General features: G+C 44.1%; 2 protein-coding genes across 2 annotated transcripts; both read right to left on the reverse strand.

Annotated features, from left to right (window-relative positions):
• Window positions 1-571: 571 nt before the first annotated feature.
• Krt33b (keratin 33B) lies at window positions 572-6,806 on the reverse strand. Its single transcript, NM_013570.1, has 7 exons — window positions 6,416-6,806; window positions 4,411-4,493; window positions 3,375-3,531; window positions 2,418-2,579; window positions 2,198-2,323; window positions 1,760-1,980; window positions 572-1,012 (listed from the first exon to the last, which is right to left on the reverse strand). Exons 1-7 carry the CDS (start codon window positions 6,761-6,763, stop codon window positions 895-897), a joined length of 1,215 nt encoding a protein of 404 aa, NP_038598.1. The 5' UTR covers window positions 6,764-6,806; the 3' UTR covers window positions 572-894.
• A 7,478-nt stretch (window positions 6,807-14,284) lies between these two features.
• On the reverse strand, window positions 14,285-18,492 carry Krt34 (keratin 34). The gene is made up of 7 exons (NM_027563.4): window positions 18,087-18,492; window positions 17,899-17,981; window positions 16,925-17,081; window positions 15,857-16,018; window positions 15,641-15,766; window positions 15,224-15,444; window positions 14,285-14,738 (listed from the first exon to the last, which is right to left on the reverse strand). Exons 1-7 carry the CDS (start codon window positions 18,432-18,434, stop codon window positions 14,657-14,659), a joined length of 1,179 nt encoding a protein of 392 aa, NP_081839.1. The 5' UTR covers window positions 18,435-18,492; the 3' UTR covers window positions 14,285-14,656.
• Between the last annotated feature and the right edge of the window lie 4,391 nt (window positions 18,493-22,883).

Here is a 22,883-nt window from a genome sequence, read left to right on the forward strand (position 1 = left end):
TGAGATATCCAGAGTGAGCAAATCTATACACATAGTGTTGGGGATCTGGTTTAATGCTTGCACTGTGGGTCCCCAAACTGCATGAGAATGCCGTGTGTGAGACGCTGAGGGTCCCTGCCCTCCTAGGAAGAATGGAAGAGATCCACAAATGCTGGTTTGAAAGCAGGTTTCTTCTCTCTTACTGATGCACATAAACAACTAACAGAGAGAACAAACTCTGGATTCTATCTTATCCTTGCTCCTTCCTGAATGTGTAGGAGGCCCTGGCACTTGTTAGGAGTTCAGAAGATGCAAGTAGTGAATTATGTGAATGCAGTGAATTAGAAAAGAAAATAACAAAAATTGAGAAAGTGTTGCCCTGGAATGGAGGTGTCTATCCCATTTGCATGAGGCCTTTTGCCCAAATGTTTTGCCGTTTAGTGCCAGCCTGCAAGGATGTTAGCACTGAGTGTGTCTAATGAATGTTAGGACACCGATAAGCTAACAAGACCCCTTCTGCATTCAAGTCTCTTCATAAGAGTCCCACAGAGAACAAACACTCTGAAAAAGATGGATACAAGTGAAACTCATGTCTGTTTGCAAGAGGAAAATTTATTAGGTTTTTGGAAAACTGCAAGAAAGGGCAGAAGAAGCAGTGAGAACCACAAAATACCTCGTGTGGCCCCTTCACAGCTCAGATCTCTCAGACCACCAGATACAAGCCGGTGGTCACGGACAAGCCCTGGATGAAGATGGTCCAGTGGGCCTGGACTCAGACCCAGACCACAGCACTAGGCCTGTGTTCTTCTTCCAGACCATGATCCCTACGGTGCTGGATGTGGGTTCAAAGAGGCTGAGCTGATCCACTGACTCTCTTTCTGTCTTTATGCAATCCTCCTGCTGGCCATGGGGTGTTTAGCAGCCAAAGGAATTGCAGGGTCCACATCGGGAGCGTGTGACACAAGGGTTTGTGACACAGGGTCCAATGGGCTTGTCACAGGCATTGGTGGTGGCACAGGGGTTGCAGGGCAGCCTAGGACACAGGATCGTTAGAGTCAGCATGAGAAAGTAAGTTCTGAGAAAGCAGAATAGCCTAAAAACAAGAAGCCTATTCCCCTTTTTCTAAAGCGTATCTTATTTGGTTCATTCCCTCTACAGAGTTCAGAAACAGTGGTAGAAGAGAGTATACAATACTAGCAATGAAGTAGGAGCCTTCTGTATAACCCTGGGGACACAGAGGAATCACTTCAACAATTAGGCCTCTGCCTCCAACCTAGAAAATGGGATTGGTGATTTATACTGTACAGATATAAACGTCGGAAGAGAATTGTCCTTCTAAATAGCCTGCCTGAGCTGTCCCTCAGCCTGATGATCTACTACCTACTGAGTCCTCTTCCTGGGAGATGCTCAAATGCACTAGGAGATAGCTATATTAGATCAAATTCCTTCTCTCAAGTGATTTTAACAAGGGCCAAAATAACAGTGGACCTAAAGTTTTAGTTTAATTGAAGCAATGGTTTCCTTTCCATGTCAGAATCCATCCATGAAGATATAAAGTTCTGCACCCTATAGCCAAAGAATCACCATCAGGGAGTACAGTCGCCTTGCCACTATCTTTCAGGATAGAAAATACCTTTAACCCATCTACTACTGATAGCAAGAACCTTACACTGGTCTCTAGAGATATACTGGGGTCTGAATTTCATTTGCAAAGTCCCTTTATTATTCTTAAGACACTTGCATGTGCCTCAGGTGCTAGATACAGCAGCCAGCAACTCACTTGCAGTCCTCGCTCTCCAGCAGGCCCCTATACGTGTTGATCTCACACTCCAGCCGGGCCTTGACATCCAGCAACACCTGGTACTCCTGGTTCTGACGCTCCAGGTCAGCCCGGATCTCACCAAGCTGGGACTCCACGTTGGTGATCAGGCACTGCACCTGGGACAGCTGAGAGCTGTAGCGAGCCTCACTCTCTGCCAGGGTATTCTCCAGAGAGTTTCTCTGTGGGGGAGAAAACAAAGGCTGTCACAGAGCTGTTCCCTCTGAAGGTTTCTGCATGACTTCCAGAGAAGTCACAGGCTTCATGAGCTAAGAAGAGAGGGAGGGGGGAGGGGGAGGGACAGGGAGAGAGAGAGAGAGAGAGAGAGGCTGCAAGGACACCCCAGTGACTCTGCCTCCCCACTCCACACTGCTCAGCAGCAGTCTGGACACTACACACCATGCTGTGCTGGGCCTGCAGCTCGATCTCCAGGGCATTGACTGTGCGTCTCAGCTCGATGATCTCTGCCTGGCAGGACTGCAGCTGCTCTGAGCTAGACACCACCTGCTTGTTCAGCTCCTCTGTCTGCAATAGGCAAGGGGAGGGAGGGACAGGATCAGACCCTGCCTTACAGTCCTGGGGACTTGGTTTCTGAGTGACCCTGGGCTCAGATGCCCACCTGTGTGGTGAACCATTCCTCCACTTCCCGGCGGTTGGTTTCCACCAGGGCCTCGTACTGACACCTGGTCTCGTTGAGCACTCGGTTCAGGTCCACGGTGGGAGCAGCGTCCACCTCTACGTTGAGGCGGTCTCCAAGCTGGCAGCGCAGGGTGTTGACTTCCTGGTGGGGGGAAAGGCAAAGAGTGGACCACAGACCTAAGGAGACCTTCGGCCTTTAAGAAACACACACAGCTCACTCTTTAAATGATGAATGCAAGAGTTTAAAAGGGTGAATGTCTGTAAGAGGCAAGTTTGTCATAAACACAATTTTGAGGCAAGGGAATATTTTAGTGGGATAGAGAAGCATTGCCTTGAAGTTAGAAAACCTGAGTCCAGTTCATGTAAATCGCCTCTGGTGACTCTGCCTGAGGTCCTCCCCTCATCTATGTATGGAGATGCTTGGACAAGTTATTGCTAATATTGCTTGAGATCCAAGATTCTAACATTTCCTGCTGACTTTGCATTTGTTGTGTACTAAGCTCAATGTGACAAGTGATGTATGAGTGTTGCTACTTAAATATGAAGGAACACAGGTTAATGGAGTCTGCTCTTTCTGTGTCCCCTAACACCATAGCCCGCCTATTAGAACTAGTTTCCCATGTTTTCCCCATCCATTTATCTACACCCTCAACCATCCATTTTGCCTAGACTTACAAAGGACAACAGCATTCTCTTTTCGCACTTCAGCACTGATTTCCCAACTACTCAGAAAATAACAAAATTCATGTGCACCTAGGGCCACACTTCTTCCTGGAAAAGAGATCAGCTTGGGCCTCATTGCTCAATCATCTCTCAGCTTTCCTTTGAGCAACTAACAAAAATGTTGTGTTAATCTCACCCACCAAGGCTTCCCTTCCCCTGCTCAAGAGTCGAGAGGGCCTGAGTACTGAAATGTTGGTGGGTGGGACTTTCTTACCTCCTCATGGTTTTGCTTGAGACACAGCAGCTCCTGCCTCAGGGACTCCACCTGTGCCTCCAGATCAGACTTGCAGAGGGTCAGTTCGTCCAGGATCCTGCGCAGGCCATTGAGGTCTGACTCCACCAGCTGCCGCAGGGACAGCTCTGACTCATACCTGCGCACATAGTCAAGTCAGAGGCATCAAAGAGGAAATGTTTCTGTTTGGAGAACATAGTCAAACTCATCCTACTTTGAGGCCAGTCCATTTTAAGTGTTGTAAAAGAACAACATCACTGTAGTAAGTTGGGTGGCCCATCTCCTTCTGAGAGCCACAGAGAAGGTACTGTGTGTGGTTCCATCCACCATTCACTACGATTGTTCTAGGAATCCATTCACAAGCTGCTCTCAAGGAAGCATCCTCTTGAATTGCTACACTTTCTAGTTCTACTACAACCTATCTCTCTTCTTTATCCAAGTACCCTGAAAATCATGAAGTTCAAAGTCCCTCAGATCCAGCCTTGCCATTAAATGACTGGTGATGGATTCCTTACTCTCCCAGAACCATGTTTGCAAAATGAAGACAGAAGTAAAACTTCATTTTGTTGCCCTGAAGATAAAGAAGCAATATGAGTGAAATCCTATTATAAACTCTACAAAACATCAAAATATTATTATGAGCACAATCATACCTGAAAATACTGATTAATTCACTGAAAAAAAGGACCTTTGCCTCCTGTTTTTCTTTATGGCTTAATACTCCTTTGGGATGCATTCATAATGACTAGTCTATACAATAAGGCCAATATGAAACTTACTTTTAAAGTTATAGTGTTGAGTTCAAAAGTGTAAAGAATGGAAGTCGCTTATACTTCTTCAAGCTTAAAACATAGACCCCCTCTGCTCTCAATGACGAGACCCTGGCTTTTAATCTAACTCTAACCCAAGTCACAATAAATAGCACTTGGAAGCTTCCTGGCACATTCTCAGAACAAAGAGCCATCACTTTGCAATCCATCCTCCCACTGGGCTGCTCTGGTCACTACAGGTGTCTTACTTGGTCCTGAAGTCATCAGCAGCCAGCTTGGCATTGTCGATCTGCACCACCAGCCTGCCGTTCTCAGACTTGCCACAGAGAATCTGCAGGGGATGGATTGTGACATGAGATACATTATTCCTTCCTGTGCCCTTTCAGATCTTCACATTGGCTCTAAAGCAGGGTTTGAAGCACTGGGGTAAAATGTAACACAGATGCCATGAAGGAAGCATGTGGTTTGAATGCCAGTGTTTTTTCTCCCATGACAGTGGACGCAGTCATGATTTCTACTCTTCTAGGGCTGTTTCTAATCCTCCTGTAGGAACTGAGTCTACTGGGTGATCAAGCCTCAGGTCGTGTGGCCAGAGATCCCTGTACGCTTAGAATGGAGAACATTCCTGGGATGGTAAAATTGGGCACAATACACTGCAGATATACAGGATGAGTTTATTATCCTCTCACACCACCTCTGTTAGAACCCTGCTGCCCTCTGTCCGTTCTGCTGGCACTGTGCATGTGCTTTAGGTAAAATGTCTGCTCCTTGTAGAACCCACATCCCTTCCTTTCCAGCATCCATGGAGGGCCACTTCTTCCATGTGTGTTACTCGTTTCCCACAGCATTGCTTCCCTTTGCTGTGCCTTCTCTTCCCCACATCTCTCCTCCCTATTAGGCTGTGATCTCCTGCTGACAGGAGATTCTCTTTCTCAGCATTTTACCCCTGACCCTGACCCTAGAACTTTGCCAAATGTTCACCAAATGTGACTTAAATAGATAAGGATACTCAAGTCATACTACTCCTTTTGGATATTCACTTTGTAGGGACTACAGGACAGCAGACAGACAGTTCCCTCCAGGAACCAATGGCTTGCACAGTCAGATAGAGACTCCTATTTGTGGGGAGCTGGGGGACAGTTCAGTTGGTAAAGTGCTTGCTTCGCAAAGTGAGGACCCACGTTCAATTCCTAGAACTAAAGTTTTTTTTTGTTTTTGTTGTTGTTGTTGTTTAAGTCAAGGTGTAGCAGTGCTGAGACAGACAGAGCTCTGTATCTTGATGGTCCACCTACTTGACAAGTCCAAGCCAATGGGTTTCTCTGATTCAGGAAAAAAAATGGTGAATGACACTTGCTATCCTCTGACCTACACACACACATTAATAGGCACCTGCTCACACAGACACACTACACAGACACACACACACTCACACACACACACATTTGCACCCAATCCCTGCTTGTCATTCAAAACCCACTCCAATACCAATTTTTTGAGGATCCTTCCAAGTCCCACCTTTATGTGGGGGTCTACTCTTGCCTGCCCTGTATGCTGTTTGCCTGCATATGTGTCCTAGAAAATGGTGTGTGTGTGTGTGTGTGTGTGTGTGTGTGTGTGTGTGTGTTTGTGTGTGTGTGTGTCTCTCTCTCTGTCTCTCTGTGTGTGTGTGTTTGTGTGTGTGTGTGTCTCTCTCTCTGTCTCTGTGTGTGTGTGTGTTTGTGTGTGTGTGTGTGTCTCTCTCTCTGTCTCTGTCTCTGTGTGTGTGTGTGTATGTGTGTGTGTGTGTGTGTGTGTGTGTGTGTGTGTGTGTGTGTGTGTTAGTGGGGCTCCTGGTTTACCAAAACTGTCTTTAACTATACTTGCTATAAATTCTAAATGCTTTACCTATTTGAGGATTCATATAGAAATTCTTTAGCTCCAAAAACTAATTCAGGTGCATGGTACTTTTTTAATGTTATAATTTGTCTGAAAGCAAGAAAGAGACATCATAAGAAACTTTTTTAAAAATGACCTGTTCTGGTTTGCGGTAAGAAGCATGTTAGGAAGCTCTGGCTAATATGGCTCGAATGCTGAATCTGCATACTTTCGTTACGGTGATTCCCTAAAGGATTTTCAAAACTTCCCTTTAGGCCTGTGAAACCTACATCAGTTCCAACATTAGCTGCAAACAGCCTCAGCTACATTCTGACTGCAGTATGTTCAACTTGAATAAATAACTCATTCAACTGCCACTAGGGTGCCCGTCCCGCTCACCTTCTGCTGCAGCTCCTCAATGGTCCTGAAGTAGGCCTGGTAGGCAGGACACACCAGGGGGTCCTGCTGCTGGTTCCTCTCTTGGATCTTACATTCCAGCTCTGCATTCTCTCTCTCCAGCTGCCTCACCTTCTCCATATAGGAGGCCAGGCGGTCATTCAGGAACTGCATGGTCTCCCTCTCATTGCCATTGAAGGAGCCCTCACAGAACCAATTGCAGTTGCCCACATTGGCGGGGATGTTGCAGGCCCCGGGCAGGGTGCAGCCATGGCAGCTGGGGGGCACGCAGGGCCGGGAAGAGCAGCTGGTGCGGCAGCTCATGGCGGGCAGGCAGCAGTTGTATGGCATGGTGCTGGAGGGAGCAGAGTTATGAGAGTCAACTTCTACGCCTGATGTCCTGTGTCTGGTAGAAGGCCTGGTCCTCTTTGGAGCTTTATATCCTGTCAGTGGTGGGTGTGGCAACCATGTAAAACATTATCCTCCTTTTGCTCATATTACCAATTTCCCATTTGTTATTTAGCCACCTCGCATGAGTCCTTTAGCTCATAAAATGTTTTACTTTGGCTTCCTGCTATGTCAGGACTCCTCACCAATCATGCTGGTTAGTTCAGAAAGAGCTTCATGGTTTGGCTTCAAAGTAACCAACTTTGCCAACGGTAGCATTTGTTTGCTGGGCATTAAGTTACAGTGGCTTCCTGGTCCCAGATCTGGGAGCACTTCTGATTGCTTTTTCTTAGGCCTTAAAAAGCTCTTTGCCTTGTTCAGCTCATCCCAGTGAGGAGTCTATGGGGAAACTATCTGAGCATCTCCTTGGAAACCAAAATGGTTGGTAGTGAATCCCAAAAGCTAACATCAGAAAGCACAGCCCAGCTCAGTACTGCCATACCATCCAAGTGGGTAGAGACAATGTTAACCTCTTCCTTCAAGGAGTCTTTTGAGCTCTGTTTGTGCCACTGTGTCCACATAGGAATACTTAGAAAGCTTACTTATTGCACACAGTGTAATACAGTATTTGCCTGCACACAGTCTGGCTATAATTGACTTCTACTTGCCCGAGTGCCTACTTCGCACCAGACACTGAGTTACCTCATATCCACCAATTCCTTCAGGAACCACAAAACGCTCTAAAAGTTTTTAAGGTAGCCCTGGAGTTTTCCCAAGATCCTACAGGTTCACCATGATGGAACCAAGATCAAAAGCAGACTTCTCTAATTCCAGTGGCCATAGTCTTACTATCCATGACACTCTGTCCCTTCCAATACTTTTACAATAAGATGGCATAATGTGGGATAGTCTTAATTCAGTTGAACCCAGCCATTGCTTAGCAGTGTTTCTCCCCATGTCCCACCCCCATTCCCCAACAAGAATGAGCCAAGAAACAAATCTATTCTTTTTTTTTAAAGAATCCAATGAAAACCTACTTAGCAAGACCACATTATTCCCACCAGAAGTTGGAAAGAAGGAAACCCCTAGTCAATCTAGTGTAGAAATCCCTGAGCCTAGTTCTCCCAAGGGTCTCAAGGCCAACACATTTGCACATGCTAAGGTGACATCTCATGACTGTCAGAACATTTTAGCAAGCTCATCTTCTGTCCTCATGCTATTACAGAGGGAGCTTTGAACTGCAGAGATTTCAAGTCTAACTGATCAGCGTCCCAAATACAAAAGGTATTTCTTAAAGTTCTCTTCTTCCTCTTCCTCCTCCTCCTCCTCCTCTCCCCTTCCTCCTCCTCTCCCTCCTCCTCTTCCTCCTCTTTCTCCTCCGTGTTCCCTCCTATCATATGGTTACCACTCAGGCCATTCTTCAAATGTGTGCCGGGACTGTATTTTTTTACATTATTTGAGGGAAAGGCAACTCTACATATTTTAAGGCTGTTTCTCTTTGTGGAGCCAGCCAGATGTTATTTGAAACTAAACCTATTGAATAAGGTTTATTGAGTCATTTGTTTAATGGGTCAGAAACAAGTCGTGACTGTAAAATAATAAGGTGAATTTTCTTGAGTGATTCTGGAAGTCATTTCCAAGGAAGAGCTAGCTCCAAGCATGCTTTTGGACAGAAAACAAGCTTTAAGCAAAAGGGTGGTCTTTTCAAGCAAAACTAAGTCCTCACAGTCTCTGACTGCCTTCCTGACTCTTCTTGTAAAATGGTTCTACTGTGACATATGAACCAAGTGTGTTGATTCAAGTCCGTACCAAGCTGATCTAAATGAACTCACACAACCCAGAAAATACATGACATTATTATTTTTTTTTAATTTCTTCCATCCTTCTCTTTTTCTACATTATGGACCTCAAAAGAGAAAATCCCAGACAATGCTTCTTTTTTAAAGAGTAATAAAGGAATCATTTGTTGCAAACTAGAATATGCATCCATGAAGATTAACTATTGCTATAGTTTCCACCTTGGTCAGAACATAATAATCCATGGAAAAGATTACTGTACATTCAAAAGTACATGGTAGAATTTAAATACACACACACACACACACACACACACACACACACACATATATATATATCCTGAGTATTTTATATATTATATACTGTATATGTGGTATATTATTTAATATATATTATATGTTATATATGTGGCTGAAAGAATGTTGATCTGTTAAGAAAATAAAAATATTTGTTTCCTAGGAATTCTTACAAATGAGTGCTTCTCACTTATTCTATTTACTGTATATACTGTGTGTTCTCAACTTTATATAAATGATTATATTGTCTCTTGACAATTACCCTTCAATAAACATGATGGACAGACGAAATCCTAACAACCAGAAAGGTTTTATAGTTACTTGTATCATTGTGTCAGACGCTGTGGCTGAAGCTTTTGGTCTCAAGATGTGAGCTAACGACATTTGAGGTTTAAGGACACTATTCATTATAGAAGCCAAGACTATTTCCATGTCAGAGATCACACACAAACTCAGCAGTAGTATTTAACCATAGAGTGAAGTCAGGGCAAGGCTTTGGCTGGAGCCACCCTCCCTGTCTTTAAAGCCAAGAAGCCTCCCTTCTTTTTCCCAAAGTAGTGTTTATGGTAGCCAGAATCTACTGTTTGAAATTCTCATCAGGACATATCATGTGTAAGCTGTGTTCTTTTGAAAATGTAAGATAATACATTGGGCTCCTCACACATTTATTACATGTTTCTGTACACAAGGAGCAGTTAAAGGTCATGAATTGTATCACCGGACAAGCAAGAAGATTTCTCATATCAAAAAGGGTCAAAGTCAAGAAGTACCAAGTTCACTCATGCTGCTCTTCATGCTAGGATAGAAGAGTGTGAAGCAATTCCAAATAGTGAGACTTAATGTTTTTTTTTTCAATTGTATATATTTATTGTTATGTCTGTGTGAGTGTAGGCACACAAATGTGCAAAGGTCAGACGGCACCTTTCAGTAGCTATTTCTCCCCTTCTACCTCTGCATGGATTCTGGAGATCAAACTCAAGTCATCAGACTTACCTGGCGATCACCCTTCACTGGATGAACAATCCCATCAGCCCTAACAATGAATTTGCTCTACCTGGGATGGTGAGAGTTAAGGAACAGGATGAGAGGGGATTGAAATCTGCCGCGTAGAATGCTCTACAGGTCAAAGGAAAGAGCAAATGCTAACACAGGTTTGTTTGTTTGTTTGTTTGTTTGTTTTTAAGCAAATAAAGAAGTTTCATGCTTCAGTACAAGTGGGTGGTAAACCTCTGCATTACAATCACAGTCACGTTGATCATTTGAGGTGAACATGAAGGAGCTATGAGGATACTGCTTCTTCCCTGGCATCCTACAGACCATGTCTCTTCATAGTCACCAGTGAACACCCTATTTTCATATCCAAGCTGACCCTCCTCTCCCTTGATCTGTTGACTAACCCCCTCAGTGAAACTCTTATCATCGTTTGGCTTCCATGTCCCCTCAGCTGCTCCTCCATTGTCCTCTCCAGTTGCTGTACCCAGGTGTCCTCAGAGACCTCATGTCGGGGATGTTGAAGCACACCACGTCAGCTCTGTCATTTCTGTCAGCAGTCCCCAAGGCTCTTGTGTACTCTTTCAGCTTCCTTCCAGTGGTCTTAACTAATACATCTCTAGCTACAACGCTTACTTAAAGAACTCTCCAACACAAGCAGCCATTCTTTTGAAGATCTCTTTATTAGCATTGTTTCATTTCAGAAAGCCCCAAAACTTCAGATCCTGGGGTCTAAAGAGTTGACTCACGTCTTGCTCTTGCAGAGGACCTGGATTTTTTTCTCCAGCATGCACATGACAACTCCCAGTCATCCATCTATAACTGCAGCTCCAAGGGATACAATACCCTCTTCTGACCGCCATGGACACCAGGTACACCCACATTGCTCATACATGGGCTAAACATTCATGCATATAAAATAAAATAAACAAATACATTTTAAAAACAGAAAACGAGGTTAGGCCCATAGTAGGAGTTTGTAATAATAATTTGTGTCAACTTGACTTTGATAAGGGATGCCAAATAGCTGATTAAGGCTACTCCTGATGAATTTATGAAGTGTTTCTGGAAAAAGTTACATTGAATATCATTTTTACCAATATAGATTGGCATCATCTACGCAACCGAGGGCTCAAAGAATGAGAATAATATGTAAGGATGTTGGGGTCACTCTTCTTTCTTGAGCTAGGCTACCAGTCTAATCCTAACTTCAGACATTTCTACCTTTTAACCTTGACCTGTTCCATCAGCTCTCTTGATTCTCAAGCCTTTGGGCTGAGAATGGAGCTACATGATTGCCTTTCCTGGGCAATCAACTTGAAGATCACAGAATTTCTCAATCTCCATAACAATATGAGCCAATCCTGCATAACAATTTTTTTCTATATATCTATCTGTGTCTTAAATAGAAGATATATACATACATTGGGAATGGATAAATAGATGACAGATAAATGATAGATATAATGGTTCGGTTTCTTTAGAGATCCTGTTGGTTGACTTATCTAGAGAACAACTTCCCTTGCAAGATCAAATAGACAAACATTGAAAGCACTGTCAAATACAATCTACCAAACTACCATGCAGTTTCATCTGACTGTCACATTCCTGTTACATTCTGCATTAGAAAGTAAACTATCAAAATACAAATACTCCTCCCAGTTCCTCATTTCCCTACCCCACAAATGTAATGCTTAGAAAAACTTTCCCTCTTCTTGAACCTACACACTCTCATCTGTCCAAGCATGTGCCATCAAATTTTATTTCAGAATTATGCTAATATCATATAGCAAGAGTTGATTGAAGTCAGAACTGTGGGAGGTGCATAAGGTTTTAATAACCTTATCGTGAATCCTCACTAGTGTTACTCTTCCTTACTCATTCCACTCCCAGAATGCCTTGGTTTGCATTCTGCTTTGATTGGAAGGTGATTCTTTCGCAGTTGAAGGTCCTGCAGTCAACAGGACAGGCAGATGAACTCTATGTAATGAACACATTTCCAAAGTACTTATCACATGCTATCTTGTTCTCCAAGTCTTTTCTTACCATTCTCTCACACTTCTGAAATTTGTAGTTCTTTATTTTTATCTCCCTTGAGCCATCTTGCTGTTTGCCAATGATATCTATCTTTTTTGTGTTACACATTCCAGGCTGTAAATATTGCTATGAGCCAGGACTGGAGTTTGTAGGGTTTCTGCTTTTCTGACATAGCGTTTGGCATACAACAATAGATAATTGATTGTATTTGTTTAAGTCAGAGATCATTAACTGAAATAATAATAATAATAACTGGATACATAACAATTATAGACTTGACAGCTTTAAAAATTCAAAGATGGGGCAAAGGTATGAAGACGTGAGAGTTGTGTATTGAGAGAAACAGTGAACACTGGCTTTCCTTAGAATTATAGGCCATGGAATACAAGGAGTTCAGCTGGGCATGGTGTGCATGCTTTGAGCCAGTACTGGGGAGGAAAGGCATGCAGATCTCTTTGAGTTTGAGATTTGAATGATCTACAGATCAAGTTCCAGGATACCCAGGGCTACATCATGAAACCCTGTTTAAAAAAACAGGAAAGTTTGTGAAATAAAATGATTTCATTTTTAAAGTTGGGTACACAAATTAATAACAGCAGTGGTATCTGCGTACAGATATATGTGTCTCGTCCTGTGTACATACACAGATGTCCACAGGCATACAACTCATGATATGACCTGTTTTTATGTGTGTGGTTCCCTGTTCTTCGCTACTATATCCATCGTTGTTGGCATGCCTCAGAACTTATATTACCAACATATGTGTGTTACCATTGAAGAGAGGAAAAATCAAGTATAGAAGGTCAACTGTATTTGACTATCTTAGAGCAGTGCCAGGTATAAATATAATGGGTAACAATATGACTTAATGGTTTAGTTCATTACACTTTGACAGCATGGGATGATCCGAGTTAGGAATGAGTGGTGACTGTTGTTGTTTGTACTTTGGGTGGCGATTTTTTTTAATGTAATCCTCCTCTAGCAAAATTTTACTTAACTCTTTCAAATGCATATCCTTATGAAATGAAAATACTTTCATTTGACTTTGGGTAAATAAACAATTTGAAATCTAAAAAAAGAGGCAATTTCTTCGGCATCACAAGTCAATAACAAGACAAACCTGCTTACCAAGATTACGTCTTAGTTCAGCTAGGCTTGGTTGCTAAAGTAACTTTTATTCGGCTGATTTAAGTGTCCTCATTCTCCGGATCTTTCTATCTTTAACTGTGTCTAGCTTGTTTTCTCTCTGCAAACTGTCTCTGTACCACGATCCTGGTAAAACTGCTTCCTTTCCTTTCTCTCTCTCTCTCTCTCTCTCTCTCTCTCTCTCTCTCTCTCTCTCTCTCTCTCTCTCTCCCTCCCTCCCCCCTCTCTCTCCTTCCTTTTTTTCTCTCTCTGCATTGCTCTATTAAGTAGCTTTCCCTTCCTTTCTCTTCTCCTGAGAGTTGGACATATCCTATTCTGTCAGATCTTTCTCTGATTTGTCCCTTTGTCACTCAATTAGAACTTTCAAACATGGGTGATGCCTTCTACAAACTAACTTCATCTCCATTGTTTGGGATTAAAGGTGTGTACTAAGGGTGTGTCTTTATTCCAGCCAGAGAGAGTAAAGGTGTGTTCTAAAGGCTGAGCCACACCACAACTAGAAACAGGGCTTGTGAATAAATACAATCTCAGGGTTTACAGTGTGAGCAAATACCCTGCAACACTTGGTGGATAGACATGAAGAGAAACTTTCTCTTGAGTAACCGACAACATGGAACTTGAATGGAGACTTGTGATAACAATAAGAAAACATCAAGCAGCTTTGATGGAGAGGAAGGGAAACATCCCAGAGTGAGCTTCTTCAGGGGAGAAAGTCTCCCTCTAAACTCTGAAGAAAAGCTTCAAGAGTTTAATCGAGATAGATAGCTTGAAGTAAAAGAGAATGAGAGAGAGAGACCCACCATGGACACTGTAATGGAGGTGGGAATCTGAAGGAAAAGGGAGGGGCCCTCCAAATAAACCCCTAAACAAAAAAAAACAAATGGGTTACAAAGCCAATGGTCATGTAGTTTAAGAGCAAGAAGACTAATGAGGGTGAGAATTTGAGAAACTCAGGGAATGGGGGAGCCTTAGAATAGTCAAGGGCCCTGCAGTCACAGCAAAATGGGCTTGGGTGTTCATGGCCAAGTTTTTCTACATGGCCCGCCCTTTCTGAGAGTCCACCCATACAGAGAACACCTCTCCCTGCCCCTCAAGGTTTCCCTTTGAGCTTAATAGCTAGGTCAGCCATTTGATCCATTTAATCACCCTGCTAGTTCCAGGTATTTTTATGGGACAGTCATGAATATTTTACAAAGTATGAATATGAATGAGAAACACCTTTACTATGCCAGAGAAATAAAGTTTATTGGGAGGTGGATGAAGCTGCCTCCTTGCATTCCAGAGAATCACCAAGAAGAAAGGAAGGCAGGAAATGGAGGCATGTACAGGAACCGCCCTCTATGCCAATCTCACGGAGTTCCGTTGGCAGACATGTGACACCTGAGCAGAAAAGACACTCAACCTTCAACTGAAGGAGTTGGACAGGAAGTTGCTGGTTCAGGAAAGCTCATCCTCATCTAAAAATCACAGTTGTCACGATGACGTTTCTTAGTGACAACGGAAATCCTTGCAAAGGAGGGGCCTGGGTTTGACCGTTCCTGCATTTGAACTAAATGACTTCATCGACATCTTCAAAAGGGAATCAGTTCAGTTAACAGCAACGCTTTGAGCTGCCGCAAGGTCCACAGCAACTGCCACTAGCATTGGTGGTGGCGCATGGGTTGCAGGGGAGGCTGGGGAGACACAAAGGTTAACAATGGGTTGGAGAGGAGAAGTCAAGAGAACCCTAAGTCACACACGGTAACTTGTACTTACAGGAGCAACCTATGAATTATCAGGGGTTGGAATTAGAAGGGCACTGAGGCCCTTCACCAAGCCCTTCTCCCTTACCCACAATACCTTGTGCAGAACTGGACAATTGTGCTTTTGGAAAACTATCGTCTTGTATGGTTGTGCTCTAGAGGAAGTTAACGGGATCCACCTAACCCAACATGCAACTCTGTGACTGGCAATCTCCCTACCTACCCCTCACCTCTCTGTTGGTAGCTTTCAGAGACAGAAACTATTCCCTTCACCTTTGTTCATCTACATTTACTAAACTGACACAAATTGCTGTAGGCTTTCAATGTGCTGTTTGAGTAATTTAAAATATGGCCATCGTAAGTGTGTCTCCTTAGCATACCACATATCCAGTCCCAGAAATATATTCTGTACTCACTTGCAGTCCTCGCTCTCCAGCAGGCTCCTGTACGTGTTGATCTCACACTCCAGCCTGGCCCGGACATCCAGCAGCACCTGGTACTCCTGGTTCTGACGCTCCAGGTCAGCCCGGATCTCACCAAGCTGAGACTCCACGTTGGTGATCAGGCACTGCACCTGGGACAGCTGAGAGCTGTAGCGAGCCTCACTCTCTGTCAGGGTGTTCTCCAGAGAGTTTCTCTGTGGGGGAGAAGACAAAGGCTGTCACAGAGCTGTTCCCTCTGAAGGTTTCTGCATGACTTCCAGAGAAGTCACAGGCTTCAAGAGCTAAGAAGAGAGACAGAGAGAGAGAGAGAGACCCCAAGGACACCCCAGTGACTCTGCCTCCCCACTCCACACTCCACACTGCTCAGCAGCAGGTCTGGACACTACACACCATGCAGTGCTGGGCCTGCAGCTCGATCTCCAGGGCGTTGACTGTGCGTCTTAGCTCGATGATCTCAGCCTGGCAGGACTGTAGCTGCTCTGAGCTGGACACCACCTGCTTGTTCAGCTCCTCTGACTGCAATAGGTAAGGGGAGGGACAGAATCAGACCCTGCCTTACAGTCCTGGGGACTCAGTTGCTGAGCAACCCTGGGCTCAGATGCCCACCTGTGTGGTGAACCATTCCTCCACTTCCCGGCGGTTGGTTTCCACCAGGGCCTCGTACTGACACCTGGTCTCGTTGAGCACTCGGTTCAGGTCCACGGTGGGAGCAGCGTCCACCTCCACGTTGAGGCGGTCTCCAAGCTGGCAGCGCAGGGTGTTGACTTCCTGGTGGGGGAAGGAGAAAGAATGAGCCTATGAAGACAGATCTGTTCTCTTCCTGCTTCAGGGAAGTGAGTACTGTGCTACCTAGAATACCTAGGAAGGGATTGGGGGAGGGGGAGGCGGGGGGAAGGGGGTAGGGGCTAAAACCAAATATCCGGATCATTCCAAAGTTGCAGACATCTCAACAAACTTCCAAAAGGAACCACAGCCACATCTTTCTGAAACAAAAGCTGAAACGCTGTCACAGCCTTCTAACACTTGTCCTTGATACCTGCAATTCCTCCTGATGGCTGCCACTCCTTTGGGTAACAAATTCTTAGCCTTACTTAAATATGCCTTGCTTCAGCACTTCTTTGTACAGCCTACACCCTCAAATGGCAACACTCACGGGTTAATCGAAATCTCTCTCTTGCCTCTGAGACGTGCTCCCCAGCTCCTCTTTGGAAGTCGGACTTCCTCCTACCATGCACAGCACACAGCTCTTGCTTCACTCAGCCTTACATTATATCATCAGGACTCCATAGCTGCCCTCCACACTAGGCTGCAAGTTCTTAGAGAGAGGAGCCATGAATTCTTTTATTTATTTTTTTAACCCTCCATCTCCACCATCAATTCCAGAACCTAGTGGTAGCAACCAGCAGAGATGGGAGGTCAGTGGACAGACACCCAGCTCACTATCTCTAGCAGCTGCCTACACTCCCCCGTGTGCCACAGCATCCACAGTTCACCACACTCCTCTGTAAGGATACAGTGGTAAGGTCCTCCTGGGTCCTTAGCTTAGAGGCCTTCAGGGAATGGCCCACATCATGTACCCTGGCAGCTGGTACCTCCTGATTTGGGAAGCCTCTCTGGATGCTAAAGGTGTCACTCTGAGGCTGTGAAACTTGCTTTCTAAATATTTCCTCATACCTCCTCGTGGTTCTTCTTGAGGCACAGCAGCTCCTCCCTCAGAGACTCCACCTGAGCCTCCAAGTCAGACTTGCAGAGGGTCAGCTCATCCAGGATCCTGCGCAGGCTGTTGATGTCAGCCTCCACCAGCTGCCTCATGGACAGCTCAGTCTGGTACCTGCACACACACAGGGTGGGACGATCAGCCAATGTCTTCTCAGTGTGGTATTGGACCAAGAACTCCATGAGCGTATCCACAAGCCTTTCCTCTTCTGTTCTTTTCTTGCTATGTGTGGATCAGCTGGGGGAGGGCTTGACTCCCTTATGCCCGCAGACTCCCATAAGGTGGAACCCTCAGTCTGTTCTTGATGTTATTGATTAGTATAGCACCAAGTCAATCCGTTCCCATCTCTGGATTTGGGAGTTTTATAAAAAGAACATTCTAGAAACCCTGATAGAGATTGAACATCTCTAACCAGAAGATCCAATTCCTAAAATGCTTCAAAATCTGAAAGTCTTTGAAGGACATAACACCATAGTTAAATCTGCCCCCATCTGACTTCAAACAGAGCAGATTCACAATGCAGGTGCACTAAATATAGTGTATAAAATGGCATGCAGGTTGTGTTTACAGTATATAAATACCTTAACAAATGAGTTTTGTGCTTTAGGGGGTCTCCGTGTATGGGGAGTGCCAAGATAGCTTATTATGAATATTCAAATATTCCACAACTCAGAAGGAAAGCCAACCAAGTAATACTTCCAGTCCCAAGCACTTCCAATACAGGAGAGTCAACCATATCAACTGAAGGGCTAGGGTCTGAATACCTATTTGAAGCTTTTTTTTTTATAGCCACACTCAGGAGAAGACATGAAAAAGGAAGACATATCTTTCTCATCCCTTCCACCTGCCCTTCCAGGCCACATTAGACCCACAGAGCCATGACAGAACCACCAAGGTTTGGGAGTCACCCAACTCAAAAGGTTTAACATACTTGGTCCTGAAGTCATCAGAGGCCAGCTTGGCATTGTCGATCTGCACGACCAGCCTGGCGTTCTCAGACTTAGCACACAGAATCTGAAACAATGGTTCTAATGTGAGATCCACTTGAACTTGAGCATGTCTCTCCATTCAAGAAAAGGCAACTGCTGCTGCTGCATCTGAGATAGGCTACCCTCTCACCTTCTGCTGCAGCTCCTCAATGGTCCTGAAGTAGGCCTGGTAGGCAGGACACACCAGGGGGTCCTGCTGCTGGTTCCTCTCCTGGATCCTACATTCCAGCTCTGCATTCTCTCTCTCCAGCTGCCTCACCTTCTCCATATAGGAGGCCAGGCGGTCATTCAGGAACTGCATGGTCTCCTTCTCATTGCCATTGAAGGAGCCCTCACAGAACCAATTGCAGTTGCCCACATTGGCGGGGATGTTGCAGGCCCCGGGCAGGGTGCAGCCATGGCAGCTGGGGGGCACGCAGGGCCGGGAGGAGCAGCTGGTGCGGCAGCTCAGGGCGGGCAGGCAAGACTCACAGGACATGGTTTGGGGAGAAGTGATGGGAGCAGTGAGCTGCTGCAGGTAGGTCTGGGTGAGGTTTGAGTCTCTCCTTCCTTCGTGGTCTTTTTATACCCATACCAGTGGGTGGAGGCTTGGCAAATAGCATAATTCTCTTTCCTGGTCCCGAAGCTAATTTTTTTCGTCAAAATACGCTCCTTAGATTGCTTTCAAAGAGTCCCCCCTCATCCCATAAAATTATTCCATTTGGCTTGTGTCACAGCAGCCTCTTCCTGGGTACAAAAGGTTGATGAAATCAGAGTTTCATTAGATGCCTTCAAAGGAGGCAGATTCATCACAGTCCCATAAGGCTCACCCCATTACTCAGAGGGAAGGATAGCCTGTGACATTAGGTGGGGTTGTTTGGAATCAGAAATTCCTTTCCCCGGAGGTTCTGCTGATTTAACCATGGCAAAGGAACTTTTGGCAAACATCCTTCCATAGGCCTCTCCTCTCAAATCTACCCACATCTCAGCATCCAGGGAAACCTTTCTTACAGAGGATACTACCACTCTGGATGAGTTGCAAGCAGGCTGATACTTGGTACTGGCTGCACCTTGGGAAGTGTGCAGATAGACAGACTAGAAACAGTTGTATGTTGGTGCTTAAGAAATGAAATGAGAAATGAAATCTGGATGGATGGATGGATGGATGGATGGATGGATGGATGGATGGATAGGATAGGATGAGATGGACTGCACAGATAGACAGATGGATAGGAACTGTTCTAAATGGAGGTTTGGCCAAGTATAGGCCACAGTCTGCATAGGGTGTGAAGCTCTTGGAGGATATTGAAAGCTTTAAATGGTAGAGCCATTGAGTAGGTTCTCTGACATTGAGGAAAATACACAGACACACACAGACACAGACACACACACACACACACACACATACACACACACACCTGAACCTTTCTACCCTTAAGAATCCAAGCCAAGTATTGGGTTAATAATAATCAAAACTATTAGTAGTCCTAATGAAAATTTCCACTTTACAGTGTTTTCATGAACACAAAGTTGCATGCTTTTCTTGACAAATGTGTAAAGTCGATGGAGATGAAATGGTTGTCTCTACATTACCTCTGAGGAAACTGCGGCTCAGGAAACTCACAAGTATGCCAAGCTGATGGTTCTGATTTGTGGGCTTCAGTGGAACCAGTGGAAACTCCTCACCTTATAAAGATTCTACAAGTCCCTTGGGAGCAGGCTGGTTCTTAACTCTTGGCCTGATCCAGTCTGTTTGAGAGGAAACTAAACTCTCAAAAGGTTTCATGAGTCTTAGGGAAACAAAGTCTAGGGCTTGGGGCAGTTCAGCTGGCAGGGGCTCACTCACCTGTCCTTGTGACACGCCTGCACCTGAGCAGCTGGTGTCTGCTGAAATTGGTGGCAGGAGCCCAGTCATAGGGCATCATGTGAGGAAGATGAGGGGGAATAGGGAGGCAGTGGAATGTTTCTTTGGAAACGGAGCCTTAGGGAGTAGAACCCTTCAGTGGCCAAGTGGGTCACTTGCCTATTCTTCTTCAAACATTTTAAATGTGCCCCCCTACTTTTCAAAGCACCCCAAGACTGAGAACTTCTGTTTTCCCATGTGCCTTTTGATGACAACAGAACACCAGGAAATGTTTTTTTAAGCCATTTAGAAGTGGTTTTGGATCTATAGAACACATTTATTTACAATATTGAGATGCTTCTGAAAAAAGGTATCATGACAAATGGATTGTATAAGGTTTGTTCATAACCACAGTGCCTCTTTATCATCGATGCTATCCCTACTTGAAGCATGCACAGAGCTTTCTGTCTGGGGGAGGGCTGCATTTCTTTAACACTCCATTTGTGAACCCCAAGTTTGTCTTTGTGAAGATCGGCTTGACTGTCGTGAAGCCATCCAATGAGTAGCTGGGAATACACTAGACAAGTTAGATAGCTAAAAGCAAACAAACTATATAATTACATCAATTTACATTAATTATGAACCATTATTGTCTTTAAAGTGGCTTGACAAAAAAAATAGTTTGGAATGTACCCATTGAGGGGCCTGGACATCTGGGACAACCTTGAAGAACGTCATTGACTTGATCATAGACATTCTTCATACTTTATGGTAGAGTCTTGTGTATAACCATAGGTGGAACCTGGTTCTAATAACCAAATATTAAGCAAGTCTCTAAAACTCAGTGCCCTTGTCTGTAAAATGGATTTAACTTCTAACACTCCTATAAACATTCATTGAGATAACACCCTACCATTTTACCTAACTCATAGTAGCCGCTCAATAGTTAAGAGCTGTGTTGGTTTCATGTTGCTGTTGTCATAAATTACTGTAGCCTGCCTTTGGCTATTTTGTAAGTTCTTCTTTCTTCCATTTTTCTTTGCCCATTTTCTTCAATCCTTTCAACCCCCTACAACTAGAAGGAGAAAAAGAATAGAGGGAAAAGGGGGTGATGTTATCAGTAGACTACTTCCTGCTGATTAGGGGCATTGAGTTTTTTGGGGCAAATTTGATATTCACCATGAGGATATCTAATTTCTTCTCATTTGTTGTTTCCTCTTTGCACATAACTACTTAACAAACTGTGGCCAACAGCAACCAACCAACAACTCAACAACAACAACCAACAACCCACCATGCCTCTTGGGGCCCTAGCATTTATACACCCTCTGAAAAGTAACCAGACATCACACAATCATAGAAAGTATCTACAGCTGGCAAAATCATGCCTCTGCTAGAGCAAGAGGCAAATCATAGTCAGTTGCTTCAGACAATCTGGAGCAGTCCCCTATCCCAACCTGGAATTAAAACAAGAACATATTCTCATAATATTTCTGTGTTTTCAAAAGAAACCAAACTCCAAAATTGCCACTACAAATCGCCACAAAGTTAATGACTTAAAACAAAACAATTTTTTTCTTTAAAATTCCACAAGTTAGAAGTCCAAAATTGGTCTCAAATCAGAGTTTTATGCTGCTCTAAAGTCAAGAAATCAGGTAACATCCCACATCCTAACCATGGAAAACTCTAAAAAGTGGTGAGACAACTCAGTGGTAAAGATGCTTGCTGCTGAGCCTGACAAAGTGAGTTCCATCCTGGGACTCACATGGTGAAAGGAAAGAAACAACTCCTGCAGATTGTCCTCTGACTTTTGCATACACACTTGGTACAGGGGCACTCTCTTACACACAGATACACACAAAACACATAAATTATCTTTGATTTCTTAAAGGATCAAAGTCCAAAACATCAGAATCAGAACTATAAAACTTGTAGAAGGAAACATAGAAGGGAATCTTCGTGAATCTGGGTTTAACACCAAAAGCTCAAGCAACCAAAAGAAAAATTGAACAAACTTCCTCCAAACTAAAACTGTACATCCAAAACTCAATCGAGAGCCTGGAGAGATAGATCAGCAACTAGGGTGCTTGCTGCTCTTGCAGGGGATCCAGGTTCAGTCCCCATCACCCACATGATGGCTTACAACTCTCTGTTGTTCCAGTTCCAGGGAATCCAATGCCCTTTTCTGGTTCCATGGATATTGCACACAGGCAATGCATTTACATATGTGCATGCAAAGCATCCACACACATAAAATGAATAAATTTTAAAAATGAATACAGAACTCCTTCAAGAAAATCGACACAGTCTGGAGATAAAACTTGGTGATCAAGTACTTGCCTAACATGGTTAAGGGCCTGAGCTCAAGGTCCAAGCCCCAGAAAGGGAGAGTGAACAAACCAAGGAGTTCAGAAACTGGGGGAGAATATCTACAGATCATATATCTGGTGGGAAAGAAGGTTTCAGAGTTTATTTTTATCTCCTACAACCAAACAAGAGAAACATCTTTTAAATGGATAAAAGTCTTCAACTGGTAATTCTCCAAAGACGGTATACAAACAGCCATGAAGAAGAAGAAGAAGAAGAAGAAGAAGAAGAAGAAGAAGAAGAAGAAGAAGAAGAAGAAGAAGAAGAAGAAGAAGAAGAAGCAGCAGCAGCTCAGGGTCCTTTGTCATCAGGAACATACAAAGGGAAACCACAATGGAGTCTCACTTCAACCCATTCTGGTGACTATGGCTTCAAGCAAACAGAAAATAACAAGCGTTGACGAGCTTATGCGAAATTGGGACCCCATTTCTGATGAGAATTTTAAATGGGCGCAGACACTGTGGCAAAAACCCAGTTTGAATTACTTGATTATGTCAGGTCATGAGACCATGATTCACAAACATAGGTTGTGAAGGATCCTATGGGTCCTCTGGGGTTTGAGAAAGTCAACGCTTGTCATTTCTGTGGATCTTCCTTACAGTTAAAAGAAGGTGTTCTTTCTTGACAAATACTGCTCTCCTCGACCCCCAAGCTCGTTGTTTCTTTCAATAGTCGGATATTTGTTTCCAGCACCAACTGTTTATTTAGGAGCTGAGGTTCTGGATCTTAGGGTAGTAG

Source organism: Mus musculus, chromosome 11, assembly GCF_000001635.26.
Source record: "Mus musculus strain C57BL/6J chromosome 11, GRCm38.p6 C57BL/6J".
NCBI classification, from domain to species: Eukaryota; Metazoa; Chordata; class Mammalia; order Rodentia; family Muridae; genus Mus; species Mus musculus.